At 44.2% G+C, this 15,330-nt stretch overlaps 1 protein-coding gene across 4 annotated transcripts in view; it reads left to right on the forward strand.

Moving 5' to 3' along the window:
• The window catches only part of GJA5 (gap junction protein alpha 5), a 33,772-nt gene extending 18,763 nt beyond the window's left edge, over nt 1–15,009 (forward strand). For all 4 annotated transcript variants that reach the window (XM_019525688.1, XM_019525686.1, XM_019525689.1 and 1 more), the window contains exon 2: nt 12,119–15,009. In XM_019525688.1, the coding sequence (XP_019381233.1) occupies nt 12,143–13,252 (1,110 nt within the window). In that variant the 5' untranslated portion in view covers nt 12,119–12,142 and the 3' untranslated portion in view covers nt 13,253–15,009. The remainder of the gene's footprint in view (nt 1–12,118) is intronic.
• The last annotated feature ends 321 nt before the right edge of the window (nt 15,010–15,330 follow it).

Raw genomic sequence — 15,330 nt, forward strand, 5'->3', positions numbered from 1 at the left:
GAGCACATTTCAGAGAATATGTTGCACGCCATGGGTATCGCTGTTTGAGGCACAAGGAAAGAGTCTTCAGATTAGAAATGGCCCCCACAAGGTAGTAGAGAAGCTTCAGTCTTTGGGATCAGAATACATAAAGAGGCAAGGAAATCAATTTTCTGGCCACCGATAGAAAACAGAGAGATCTATATGAAGAACACTCCACACTCCAGGCCTTTCCTGAAATATCCACACAAGGAATAGACAGACAGACAGATTTGTCTATTATCTGTAAAGGAACAAAGGATCAGCCTCTCTGAACAGAGACATTAAAAAGTTGCTACACCGGTGGTTTCTGTTCCTCTCTTTCACTGACGGTGCAATTACTAGCATGCCTGGCGAGTTGGACAGCTTAACGTTTTTTCATGCGAAACCTTTTTTCCCTCAAAAAGGAAAACAGTGCCCTATATTAAGTGCACTGTACAGACCTGCTGAGGGGTTGAATCAGGGTTTTGCAGTAAAGGTGGCTCTTATCTGTAGGACCCCTGCTCCTTTTGTTACAAAAGTTGGAAGGTGTGTAGTGAAAGCTAGGGGAGCACAAGAGGAAGAAGAGAGTCCCAAGTTTAAGGCAACTGAATGCCACCCCGGAAAACATGAACCTATCCCCACCACAGACCCTGTATGTTTGTCACTTAAACTGAACTTTTCAAAGACATCCTTTAGGCATGTTTTCCTTATTTTATGGTTCTACAGCTTGAGCCCCTGGAGCTTGGTTTGTGGACATGCCAAGCATTCACAGCTGCAGCTGAAGTCAGTGGAAGTCTCCTTTGAGAATGCTACGTGTTTTATAGCGCTGTGTTCCTACCCCAGGCATCTCACACTTAATGGTCACCTTTGACACTCATCTCTCTCAGCCTCATTTCTCTATTTGTAAAATTGAGTGGTATTGTAAAATATCACCCACTCACTTCGCGGGGAAGTTTCTAGAAACACGTCTAAAGTTGTTGGGTACCATAATGAAGAAAGTCATACAAAAGCCAATGAAGGAATTAATAATTCTGTCATCAGAGTTAGGTTTGAGTAGTGTGCAGTAAATAAGCCATGTGTCTGCACAATGAACAATGAGGAGAAAGGCAATACTGGATAGCTCTTCATTAAGTGAGTAACATGATTCCTGTGTGCTAGATGAGGAAGAAGTGCTATATGATTAAGTATTGCCTCATACTGTATATACGCAAAGTGGCCAACCATTCAGGTAAGATCTTTTAAATTGAGATTGCACAGAAAATCTAGATTTTGGCATTTCCTCACTTTTGAGGTATATGACCCTTAATTAATAAAGCTCTTTTAAAATAGGGTATGTGTGTATGCATGTGCACATGTGCAATAAACCAATTTTGTTCTGCTCGGAAACAGAGCCACAATTGCTGCCATCATTTATGTTGAGAAATATGGATGAGGACTGATGAGACTCCTAGAGACTGTGTAAAAGAAGAAGCAGGATTTTGTGAGTCTCCAATGTTAGGTGAGAAAGACAATAACAGTTGAAAGTGACCCCCTGTGTTACAAGTCCAGCCATCATGGGAAATGGTGCGGCGGTTGATAATGCTAGAGAATTTGGGAGCAGGTGATTGTTTAGAAAGACAGAGATTTCAGTTGTGGACATGTTTAGTTTAAGGAGGTAGAGGGAATTCCAGGAAGAAGGAAGAGAGAGCTGCTGTTACCCCAAAAGTCCCTTGAAGCCTACTACTTCCACTGAAAATAGGCAGTTCAGGTTAAATTCTCCCAGCCATGTGAGTTTGCTTTTTGCCCACTTCACTTATTTCTTGCCTATGCTCCTAAATGCCATAATAACTTCCACTTTGGTTATCTTTGCCATTGTACTATTACCTCTCAATTCAGTGCCTTCTCCAAATGTAATTTTTACTAATTAACTTTCCTTTGAGATCACTGAAAAAGATAGTAAAGAAAACAGTGATTTCTGAAGCACGGCACTGGACATACACACACACACACACACACACACACACACACACACACACACACACACACACGCACACACACACACACACACACACACACACACACACACACCCCCAGTTGGTTATTGTTCCCCACAATTTATGGTCCTTCAGCTCATTTTCAATCTCTGTCTGTGTTTGCCTCAAAATGAATTGATTTTTTTCAGCAAAAGCATGTATGATGCTGTATCAAACACTTTACTTAGCCAACTAACATCCAGTTTTATTGAATTTACTGCATTCCTTTTTCCCACCAAGAGCCCAGTCCTTCAGGGGTGGACAGTATCACAAGGGAATCAGAAGGGAATCATTACATGCTAAAGGCAAGTCTTGCCAGGTACAGACATTACACTTTAAGTGTATGGGTATAAGTGATCAGAAACTGATCTATATCCATGACAGACCAGAAGTTCAGCACACATAGACTGATTTAAAAATGGTGGAACCCAATCTAAGATTTGCCACCATCCCCCACCAAAGGGCAAATGTGTGTTCTGTTTGCTACTGATCTAAACCAGTGTTTCTCAACCTTTTAAGTGGCAAGTACCCCCTCAGTTCTGAAAATGTTAATAAGTACTCCAACACTCAATTTTCCAGGGGATTTTATATTTACAGACTAACATGTGCCATATGTTGGAAGAAGGGCTGTGTATATAAGGCTGTGATATGACACGTCTATGATCTGGTGTGGGTAGGGTTGCCACCTTTTACACCAGGGGTGCACAACTTAAGTATGTACCTGAGCTAGAGGTGATATTGCTCAAACCTAGGAGTGCTGAACCACATTATTACTGAGGAATTTACCAATTTTTTTGCCTTAGTTTTGAGAGGAAAAGGGGGCAAGAGAGAGAAGAAAAGAGGGCAAGAGAGACAGAGTGCTGGATACCCACATACCCCCTACTTGTGTCTTGCATACTCCCAGGGGTACGTGTACCACAGGTTGAGAAACTATGATCTAAACTATGCTGCTTTCAGAAAACCACATCAATTGGATTGATTCTGCCTCTGGCTTTTTAAAATGTCTATACTTAGCCATTTTTCTTAGTTAAAGTTTAGGTGTCAATGAAGTGTGAGGTGCCTAGGATATATACGTTGCATTATACAGTGCTTCATATGCTCAAAAAAGAGATCCCAATGACTTCAGCTGCAGCTGTGAGTACTTAATGGAATGGGCCACATCCATGCCTAATGCAACACCACTGAATTTAAAGTCCCTTCTAGCCTCAGAGCCTAGACATTCATGTAGCTACACCAGGGCTGACTTTGGCCCCCAAATATTTAGCTATGTTAATGCACAATTCTACATTGTTCACACTTCTACACAATGCATACTGATCAAGAAAACAAAGCAGCAGTTTCGCAGACAGACCAACATTAAGAATGCTTAGAACTATTTAATTCAGCAGCTAGAAGAGTCTGAAACTTCCACCATCTCTTCAGATGAAAATACTCAGCACAATAGTAGCTCGTGTGTGCAACACATCCCTGATGTATTCACTTGAAGGTGTTGAGTGATCTCCGTGTGTCTGTTTCTCTGTGTGCATCTGCATGGGTGTATGTGTCCAAGAGGTGACAGCTAATTCAAATCCCTTATCTTCTCTCTCACTCTTTTTGTGAACTCTGAGATTTTCCACATTTGGAGTGCAGAGGGAAAGGACACTTCATCATAGAAGGAATAACAAGCTGTCTGTGATTCCACGAGGGCCCAAGGGTCCAGATATCAGTGTGAACCTTGCACAAATCTCTCTGAACTGAGGAGGGGGACTAGGAGCGAAGAGGCATCTGGCTTACATAAGCACAGCCAAAGGCTATGGTCTGAGACAGGATGTGTTAAAGCAGAGCTCTGTCACTGCAATGACAACTGAGAGGGAGCAGTTTAGAGCTCAGGATGCTGGTTTGAGACTTGGGACTCCTGGGTTCTGTCACCAGCCCTGCCGCTCATCAGTGTGACCTTGAACAAGTCAGTTATCTTTCCCATACCATCTGCAGGGAGCTGGGCGGCTTCCCTGTTACTTACAAAACACTTTGAGTTCCACAGATGAGAGGCACTGTGAGTGAACCTAAGTATCTGAGCTTTCTTGGACTAAGACAAGATCCACATAGGGTGTGCTTATATGTGTGCTTTAATGCACAGTACCCTATTTTACTGCGCTTTAAAGCAGTATGTAAAAAAACCATGCTTTTACACTAATGTGCAGTAAAACAGGTTACTGCACATTAAGAATCACCTAAAAAGCATGTGCTAACACTACCGCACATTAGAGCGCCCTAATGCACATTAATTTAGTACCTCACATTGGAGGTACTAAATTTAACAAGTATTAGAAAAAGCTCATTAATGTACATGTAGATGCACCCAGAGAGACTCAAAAGAGCTCTCCCTAATTCTGAAAGGCCTAGACAGGCAATTAGCACTTCTACACTCCACAAAGAACCTGGGTCTTGTTTCCTTTCCTGGTCCTCTGGACTGCACAGCCAACACAAAGAAACCAGGGAGTCCAGATAACTAAACAGCTGATAATTCCCTCCCTGTGTGGAGCCAATGCAACTGGCTCCTCTGCCAAACACCCTTCCCTCCCTGGCACAAGTTGCATGCTGGAGGAGGCAAGAGATCCATGCTGCTGATCCTTGCTATAGGCACAATGAGCTGGCATAAAGTCGGAGAAGGTTTTAGGCGCAGGCCAGCCCACAGAAGCAGGGAGTTATAACAGGAGCCGTGGAAACTACCACCCCAGCTGATCCAATGAAAGTCAGATCAGGGAGAGAATCAACCCTTTAATGTATCTATTGCTAATTAACAGACTTGCAGTGTACAAATAAATATTTCTCTCAGAGCTGCTTGGAATGCACCTAGGCTCTGGGACATGCCAAGGGGGGAAGAAAGTTGGGGAGGAGAGACTGCAGAAGCACCGCTGTAATCAGGCTTTCCACTTTATTTTAGAAACATCCCAGAGAGCTGGCATCCTCCTGCCACTTTCTTGTGGGAAAAGTTTGTGTGAAGTGGTTTGCTCTGCTATTTATATCACTGCTGCTGATATTCTAACCAGTCCTCAGAGGAGAGGAAACTGGTGAATTTTCTGACAACAGGAGGGCAGAGAGGGGCGGGAAGGCTGGTGGGAAGAAGAGGATTGGGAAGTATGGGTACTCATCCAGACAGCACAGCCCCACCCACCTCATCAGTGTGACTCACCTAACCATTCTCCAAAGCCTTCTCTAGACGGTCAAGGTCAGTAGATTATCCAGAGCAAGAAGTAACGGTTCCTGTATTGGCTAAATCCTGTCTGTCTGATATTCTCATCATAAAGGGGATAGGAGAAGGTAACACAAATTATGACAGATACAGGTACTTTGTACTCACATCAGTGTAGTGTCTTTACAGGTGCTACCTTTGATGAGGTATTGTATCTTGGAATTCTTTGGTCGCCAGGTACAAAGTTGGTTGACTTCTGTGTATAGTCTGGCTGTTCGATATTTGGGTTTTTTGTTGAGTTAATATTGTTCCAGGTGATTGGAAAAGCTAGCATGGCCATCTTGATGGGTTTGTGTCATGTAAGGCTGGTCTTTGTCACATACACCTTCTCTGTTAAATTTCCACTGTTGCCAAGACCTTGTGACTCCACATAGCCATTTCATTTATCTAAAATAATGTTAATTGCCTAAGAGATTTTAACAGCGTGGCAGAGTCTAAGACTCTATGTACATGCAGAATTAATTTGTGGAGTCATACTAATATCAGGTGCTTGGCCCCTGCAAAATGTATGCTGAGTCATAGGAGGGTTAGATCAAATCTGTCCAGTGAGCTCTAACCTAGGAGTACGAAAGGGTTTAGTCCATCCACTCATTCACAGAGAAAAAAGGCCCTAGGGCCCAAGATACAGAAGTATGATAGGGAAAAAAAAAAAACAAGGAAATCCTAGTTTGGGGTTAAAGCTTAGGTCACAGTTTCTCAAGTAGGGAGTAGAGCAACAGATGTCAGATTGTGATTAGATGGGAAGCACGTCCTGAACCATTTTTTTCCTGTAGTACTAGTACTAAGAGTTCATCACTTGGAAACATTTCTGAACCTTGACTGAAATTTTAAAAACAGCTCACTAATAACTGAAAATGAGGTTAAAAAACGCTCCAGTATTGAAGTCTTACTACACCTGGTCCAAGTTAGAGAAATCCACTGTGCTAGATGTGAATTAAATATAAAATATGCTATTAATACAATATGAAGCTGACATTTAAATGCATGAAAAACCCAGAAAATAAAAATTGCAAGATCTCTTTGTGTAACGCTAATTTAACAGCCTTATATATGTATTTTCCATTACAAGTTTGACTGGTTAAATACATCCCTAACTCCTTTTCTCTAGGAAGAAAGGTGGTTTCTTAACTCAAGGTAACTTATTTGGGGTGCAATCCTAATGAAGACAAAGCCATATGTCCTTTTCACATGAGGTGGCAGGCCAAGGCAAATTTTAGGCTCCATTATAGGTCATGTCTATACTACCTCTGAATGTATGGGAGTGCAGCCATCAAAACATGCTCCACATTTACTCCTGTTCTGTGCCTGCCACATGCCAAACAATGCAAAGTAGTTGCCATTAGGATAATATTGGCTGTACTTCTGTAAGGACTCCAGGACAAAGCTGAACACGGCCGTTACATGCCCCAAACTGCTAGAGTTAATGGGAAGGTGTGTTGAGACCATGATCCCAGGCCATCATGGCAACTGCTGGGTTAAAGTCCTTCTATTGTAACATAGGCCACTGAAAATCCACGCCTCACCAAGCAAGGCATACAAGGAGAAGTCAACTCATGTCAACCTGATATGATAAAGTACAATGGCATCAGTTAGACATCTACTTTAGCCTTTTAGAGGCAGAAGCCTTGAGGAACACGTGCAAGCAGCAGATACTCATCTGGAACCAACTTCCTAGGAAAGTGGTCCTCGCCCCTACCTTGGGTAAATTCAAAAAGAGGTTAGATGATCACCTGTCTGGGGTCTTGTGAACCCAGCATTCATTCCTGCCTGTAGCAGGGGGTCAGGCTAGATGATCTGTTCAGGTCCCTCCTATGAAACTATGAAAAGATAAGGAAAAAGAGTATAACCAAACCTCTGTTCCTTTTGGCCTGTGGAAAATATCTCACACATACAACTCTGCCATACCAGACATAGAGCATTGGTTCATGAAGTATTTATTATCAGGAGGTAACCGGGTACTTAGCATGTCATTCCCAATGAAGTCACCACACACCTTCCGAGAAAAACAATCGAATACTGTATAGTGATTATATATAAATAACTCATAACACCAACATGCCTGCCTAGGCTTCTCCGGATATAGGAGAATCAATAGGCAATCTCCCCACAATATTGAAACGGCAAACATACCAAAATCAGGAAATTCAGACAATGGGATAAAATTCCAGCTGCATCATGTTTACATGCAGAGGAAGGGGGGAGTGAGAGAGGTTACTCTAAGTCATGTTTCCGGTCCCCTAAGGCTGAGCTGACTGGGGTCTGAAATAGCCCCTCAAATAATTTACAGCAGGGGTGGCCAATTTGTGGCACACATGCCACAAGTGGCATGGGCAGCACTGGGGAGGGGACAAGCAGCACAGCAGCAGATAGGCCAGGGAGCAGAAAGCAGAGCAGCAGTTCAGGCAGGGAACACAGGGCAGGAAACAGAGCAGCAGCTTGGTCAGGAAGCACAGGACAGGGAGCAAAAAGAAGAACAACAGACCAAGTAAGGGAGAGGGATCTGAGTGGTACCCAGGGAGGAAGTGGGGCTAGTTTGTGACACCTTTGCCAAAAAGGTTGGCCCCTGCTGACTCAGAGTAACACAAGGGTTGCTCTGACTGTAAGGTCTACAGCAGTCTCATAGAACCAGCTGTATCTTCTAAGGATCGACAACCTTCTTCATTGTCCTTTCCTCCACATGACATACTGCCAACATGGAATGGAAGGAAGTGAACGGCCTCCTAGCATCTCCCTTTGCTAGGGGGAATTCTCAGCTGTCTTAAGGCAATCTTTGGCAGCACAAAGTAGCCAGAGTCAAGTCTGAGGCTTAGGTCTGTGATATTCCCACATGGATTGTAACAGGGTGACATTGTACATGCCCATAACAGCTTTGTAGTGCTGCTTTGACCTACCCGTTATATAATGGTGGGGGGGGGGAGATAATTTTCATTCTCATTGCCTCGTGGTTCCTGCATTTCCTGCATTGTGGTTCCTACAACAATCATATCTTTGTGTTCTCCTACCTTTTCACGCACAAAATCTCTAGCACATTGCTGCATTAAATGCTCAACATTTAACACTGCCTGCTCCACAGGCTTCTTTGTGCAGGGATTGCCAGCCTGTAGACATGACAAAGGAGGATTAGGAAAGGGAGTCTCATTCTTGCTCCTCTGTGGCTTCAGCAGTTTTCTCATCTAGTAGTATTTATTGTGTTGCAGGTATCACTGTTATTCTTAAGTCTTCCATTAATTTGTTAAGAGACCATAAGATACTATGCCTTTGAAAGAAGTGAGTTAGAGGGACTGTTATTTTATAACAGCTGTGTACTTGTACAGCATCTCTGCTTTTGGATCACAATGTGAACAGTGAGAATAGTAGCCTCCCAGGGCATGCCCAGGTGAGAGTACATTTTGATCCTGAAAGCTTGCAGAAAAGGACAATTTTCTTGCCATTTTCCAGTTGGTCTAATAAAAGGTATCATTTTGGAACCAAGAGTTCTAGTTTTTTGTATGTCATGCTGTTTGTGGCACCTCAAACCTGTTGCTGCAACCTGTTTAAGACACTGCAAACTGCACACGGCACATGTGCAACCATTCACCATGCTGCAAGTTTGCAGTGTGGCACCAAAATTTGATACCAGAAACTCCCGGTATAAAAAAAAAAAACCTGTGCCAAAAAAAAGCATCACAGCTCACACTCCTGAAGCATATGCCAGAGCAATTGGAGGCTGCATACTCCAGGGTGGTGCTCTGGCTGTTGACAAGAGCCTCTCCCCTCCTCTAGGTCTGCCCTGGTTCCTCTAGCATGCTGGGAGCTGGAAGAAGCAGGGAATGGGCAGTTTGCCCAAAGTGCAGCATTTTGCCTCACACCGCAGCACATGTGCGGGGGTGTGCATAGTGGCAAAAAGTAATGGCACAAATTTGTGCCACTACTTTTTGTGCCATTACAAGAGCACATCCCTGCAGGTGGGGACATGGCTACAGTGTCCCTGTAACAAAAGCACAGTGACTATAAGTGGACCAGATTGACCTGCTTTATTCCAGAAGCTACACTAAGGATGATTTAAACCCATTATTTCCACTCTAGCAATCACGAGAGCTGAGTCATGGAGAAGTTAAGTAAATTGACCAAATCAAGCCTGTAGCATAGTCTGGAATAGATGAGAACTCAGATTTCCTGTCTTAACCCTGTACTTTGAGTCTAAGACCATTGTGCTTCCCTCTCATTTTGACATTTTATTAATCTTTCTAGATAGGTTTATTTCTTTTGGTGGATCTCAGGGGAAGGTTTCTTTTCACTTGCTTAGTGAATATTGGCAGCTTAAATACAGCAGGAGCCAATTGTTCAATTTTCTGGAAAAGGAGGATGCTGGTACAAGCATCAAAGATCAGAATTTGGTTTGCAAGACCAAAAGAGGACTAGAAATCATTGCTGCCCCAGGAAGCACAGGGCAGGGAGCCTTGATTTGGTTATGATTTGTGACCAAAATGGTCAGAATTGGTTACTCACAACAAAAACAAAATGAAATCGTGTAGCTGGATAAGTATTTTCTGCACATTGCTTTTAATAGTAGCACTCAATTTGGAAAGGAAGCCCAGCAGGATAAGATGAAGTAGCAAGCATTTTAAACTTTCTGCATCTCTGCTCCCTGATGAATGCATTTTACAAGACAGCACTGGCATATAAAAGAGAAAGCATAAGGGTGCCAGCAAGCTCTGGCTTTATTCTGATCTCTCCTCCCAAAGGATCGGTAAATTTGGGGAATCACAGGTAAGTACTTTTGCCATTTATACAGATGAAGGAGTACCACCTTAGGGTGTACATCTCTCAAGAGAACAGATTTAAGCTCAGACCACAGACTTCAGTCTTTCTAAAATAAGATTAGGGCAATGTAAAGATTTTATTCAAGGAAAATAGGTGAAAGTCTAGTACATCCTCAAAGATTTTAGCAGTCCACTAAAAAGTCTATATCAGAGCTTTTCAAATAATTCATTTGTCAGTCTAGTGGTCAAACTAAGAAAAAAAAGTAAGAGAAAATATTTGGGGTTGATGTTTGGGTTGGGTTTAAACCATTTCTTTAAAACATTTTGTAAATACTGTAACCAAAATGTAAAACACAAACAGCAGAAAAAATAATACTGGTAGGTGAAATATAAAAGGCACAGAATACAAAATGTCAAATGACAAGGAATATAGGGCCTAGGTACCTGGAGGGGGAGAAAGGGAGAAAACACAATGGCCCCTTCCAACTGCAGGAGGAATTTCTTACCCCAAGTCACCCCACCTGGGACCTGGACTACAATCTCCCATCTGGTAGGCAAAAACTCTACCACACAGCCACCAGCACTGCTCCAGCCTGCTAGGGGTCTTGACCTTCCCAGAGCCTGGCCTCACCTCCAGTTGCCTGGCCTCTGATTGGAGGAGCTGGAAGCAGAGCTGGGAACCCCTCAGGTCACTGCCCAGATCCTTCCTGGAGCGGGGGGAGCCTCTCCTGCTGGCCACACACGGCGCTGCTGAGGGTCCCACTGCTGCCTGCAGGCCCCGCTCTTTCAGGGCACTGCTCCTGCCCGGGCGGCTCAGCTCTGTGTAGCCCCTTCCTTGTTGTCCCTTGCTGGTCTCTCTCCTGAGTCAGCCCATGCTGCCCCTTTTATCCCCCTCCAGGTAACCCAAGGGGCCAATCAGGCGACACGGAGGCTGAGTCTCTGAGGCCTGATTGGTGAGGAAAGGGAATCCCAAGCCCTCCAAACATCTTTTGCCCTTTCAAAACCCCTGGGCTAAGTCACTGCCAGCCAGCCAGTCACAATACAAAAATAATTTTGGACCAAATGAAACATTTTCTTCAGTCCCAAACAAACCATTTTATTTCCTGAGGTTTTCAAAGAAGCTAGATCAGCAAAGCTCAGGGAAAGAGGAGCCTTCATCCAGTGATTAGATCAGTGTGTTTGATTCAAAGCCCCATTCTGCCCAATTCAGAGTAGGCATCTGAACCAAGATCTTACAGCTGTTAGGAGATTGCTTTAACCACTAGATTACTGGGCACACTGACATTGGCCTTGCTTCTGTTGATGCAGTCCCTCTTTGAATAAAATGCTTAAGTGTTTATTTGGCCCCAAAGACAGACAAAGAGTGACTCTATAGCTGGGTGCCTAGGCACTCACTGGGAGGAGGAGATACCTGGCTTCTAATCACTACTGCACAGCACTGTGGGTTTTTTCCAACTTAGACCAGCTCCACTAGGAGAGACTGCAAGATCCCCCATTCCAGAATAACCTAATAATCTATTGACTCCTGGTTAGTTTGCTCTTCCCTCAACATGGGAAACTTCTGATCAAATCACAGCTATGACTCAGGTAGACAGGATATGGGCTTTCTGCATTGCAGGTGAGGGTCCTAACTACTAGGTATAGGACAGGAGCCCATATCCTTTCCCCAATGGCACCTAAATCCCCTCAATTCTTTTAATTTTTGCTTCAGTCAAACACTTTAGAGAATTCAACCTAAATTTGCAAATTGTTTTGACTCAACTGAATTAAATTTTTGCTTGAATAAAATCTTCACCCTGCCCTACCCAGTGCCTATAGTGATTTATACTTTAAAACCTGCCACAACCAAAAGAGACCTAGAAATTCATCTAGCCACATGCTCTGTCTTAAGAGATGATCCCCAGAACTAGATGCTCCAAGGAAGGGCATAACCCTGCCACCATGATACAGAGAAGTAAAAGTGTGAGTGATTTCTCTGAGAGGGCTTTTTGAGTGAATACATCAACAGCTGAATCCTCAGACTTTTTCCTCAGTGACTTTTTCAAATGCAACATTTTCTCTCCCATCACCACCTTGCTCAGACTATCTCTCTCTCTCTCTCTCTCTCTCTCTCTCCGTCATTCTCTCCACAGAGGCTATTCTCCCAGGAAGCAGAAATGGGTGACTGGAGTTTCCTGGGAGAGTTCCTTGAGGAGGTCCACAAACACTCCACAGTGGTGGGGAAAGTCTGGCTGACAGTGCTCTTCATCTTCCGGATGCTGGTGCTTGGCACAGCAGCAGAGTCCTCCTGGGGAGACGAGCAGTCCGACTTCATGTGTGACACCCAGCAGCCCGGTTGTGAGAATGTCTGCTACGACAAGGCTTTTCCCATCTCCCATGTCAGGTACTGGGTTCTTCAGATCATCTTTGTCTCTACCCCATCACTGCTGTACATGGGACATGCAATGCACAAGGTGCGCATGGAAGAGAAAAGAAAAATGAAGGAGGCAGAACTGAGTAGGAAGGAGATGAAAAGTGGTGGTGACTCATATCACCAAAAGGAATATCCTGTAGCAGAGAAAGTTGAGTTTGTCTATCAAGAGGAATCAAGTGGAAGAATATTACTCAGAGGCAACCTGCTGAACACCTACGTCTACAGCATTTTGATCCGCACCGCTATGGAAGTGGCCTTCATTGTCGGACAATACATCCTGTATGGGATCTTCCTGGAGACCCTGTACATCTGTCAACGGGCGCCATGCCCCCACCCTGTGAACTGCTATGTCTCTCGGCCCACAGAGAAGAATGTCTTCATCGTCTTTATGCTTGCTGTAGCAGTGCTGTCACTGTTATTGAGTGTAGCTGAGCTCTACCACCTGGGTTGGAAAAAAGCAAAGGAGAAATGTGTTAGATCATACAAACCCAGTCCCAGTATGGTCAGCATCAAGCCAGAGACTGCACCACCAGTGGAGATGGCCCAAACCTGCACTCCTCCTCCAGATTTCAATCAGTGCTTGGCAAACCCCAACGGGAAATTCATCAGCCCTTTCAGCAACAAAATGGCCTCTCAGCAGAATACAGCCAACTTTGCCACTGAAAGGGTCCATAACCAAGATGATGCAGTCAGGGAAGAGCAATTTATTCAGATCAACTATGCACAGAGTCCTGAAGTAGCCAACGAATCTTCTCCTCACCTGCCTGCCAATGGCTACTTCAATGAGAAACGCCGGCTCAGCAAGACCAGCCGCACCAGCAGCAAGGCTAGGTCAGACGACCTGTCAGTGTGACTGATCTCCAAGTGGGGCAAGAAAGGAGGGGACGTCTCAGTGCTAAGCCAAACCTCTGCAGTGGGGCTTCGAAACGCTTGCCACTCTTCTCTCTTTTTTATTGCTCTCTGCCATTTTTGTGAATGGCTTTGCCATACTCCAAACAGCACCTCTTGTGCCTTACAGCTCAGGTGACTGTGCTTTACACAGCAGGGAGTATGCTGGCAACTTGCCACAATCCTCCAGACCACACCTAATTTGCAACCGAAAAAAGCAGCAGGTCATAGCTACCCACAGGGATTACAGGACCTGCCCTTAGCCCTTCAGAGCATTTCCTGCCAGGGCCTGTCTGTTTCTGAGGTTGTCCCTCTGCCTTAAATATGAGACTGGCCACAGGCTGTAATACTGAACACAAGCGCCATACATTGTCCGGATAATCCCATTTTGGGGGCTACATCAGGTTTGCAAGCACAATGAGCTGTAGCTTCTCTCCCCTGAGGAGAAACCAGAAAGAATACACTAGAAAAAATTCTTTATATTTAACTTCTTTCCCTTTCCCTTTCCCTCCTCTGCCTGGACTGAGATGCATTATACCAACTTGCCTTACTTATACTATGAATTTTACTTGAATTTTTGAAACTATGTATATACGCCTTCTTGTAGAATTGTCTGTTTTCTCCACAAAATCGAAGTGCCTCAGTGTCCAACAATGGAAATATCCTCATGATCCCAGGGTCAGACCAGTGGATGGACCCTAATATCCCTAGATACAACCCAGACGACCATTAAAGTGGGCTGAAGGAACTTTCCTGAGACACTCTGTTAGATCAGTTTCAAAAGAAAGGTCCCCCTAACAAACACAAATGGATTTTCCATGGAAGCACATGTCACTGCTAAAAAAAAAAGAGTAAAGAATAGCATGTGGGAGGAGAGCTGTGATTTTTTTTTCCTCTTTAACAAGACTTCTAAGCCAGCCGCACACTGCTGTGATGCCTTCCTGGAGAATGACATCCTCTATTTATCTGCAGAAGGGCTGCAACCTGGACAGCGATTGTACCAGCCTTGTCATTGCACTTCAACCTTACTGTGAAGGGACTTTGATTACGAGAATATTGTCTAGTCTCCATGACTTGTCCAGGTCTTGGCTGTTCTGCTGGGCCTGCCCATCAGGGCTCTTAAAATACAGAGTCTTCTGTCAGGCACTAGTTCATTAAGAAATAGACAAGCACCTCGCTGCTTTTCACTCTGCGAGTGATCTTGAGCGGTCATCAGCTCAAAATGCTGGGGACCCCAAAGTGGAACTGTTTGAGAAGACCCTTGGGTTGTTCCTTTTCCACGACCCCCACCTCACCATACTTGATTCTATTACTCACCACATAACTGAAACAAGGGGGTTAAGTTTACATTTAAGGTTCAACCTGCTCCCTCTCTTTTACCCTGCTTCGCCCTTTCAGAGATGGGCAGCTGCTTCTGAATGAGTGGGCTGGGTGTATATGAGCTGAGAATGGTTTCACTGGGGATTCTGCTTGTTGCTCCAACATTTGCTGTTGAGAGCATGGTGATTCCTTGCTTGTAATGAGGGGTTTTGATTTGGTACAATTTCCTGCACACACACACAAACACACACACACACGTGCGTGCACGGGGAAAACAATTTAACTTGCTTTTTGTCTGTCTACGGTGCTTTATGTGCATGGATTGTTGAGCCCAAAGCTGTGCGTCCTCCTTAACAAGTGATTCTGAACTGTGCCTGTTTTGTCCTAATAAAGTTCTAACTCCATCTCCTGTTGTTTAAGTCTCTCCTTTCAAATGGCCAAGAATGAGCAAAGCAAGCAAGCATGAGTGGCGAGCATTTATGGGAATCCATCCTGATCTCTGTCCAGCTAGAATTACACAGCTTCCCAAACATTACCAGTGTCCTAAAATTTGACCGAGGGAAAGGGTGGGCAGACAGTAGGAAAAATCTAGGGTTAACAATAAATGTTGGAAAACAGCTGGTTTACAGACTGGTAGAGTAAAGTGAGCCTGACCCCAGTCCGTTTAGTTTATCTGGAAAGATAGGCAATACAAAAACAGCACTGGTTCTACTTTTAGAAGCC

The sequence above is a fragment of the Gavialis gangeticus genome, unplaced genomic scaffold (genome assembly GCF_001723915.1).
Source record: "Gavialis gangeticus isolate Ggan-Ray unplaced genomic scaffold, GavGan_comp1, whole genome shotgun sequence".
Lineage (NCBI taxonomy): Eukaryota > Metazoa > Chordata > Crocodylia > Gavialidae > Gavialis > Gavialis gangeticus.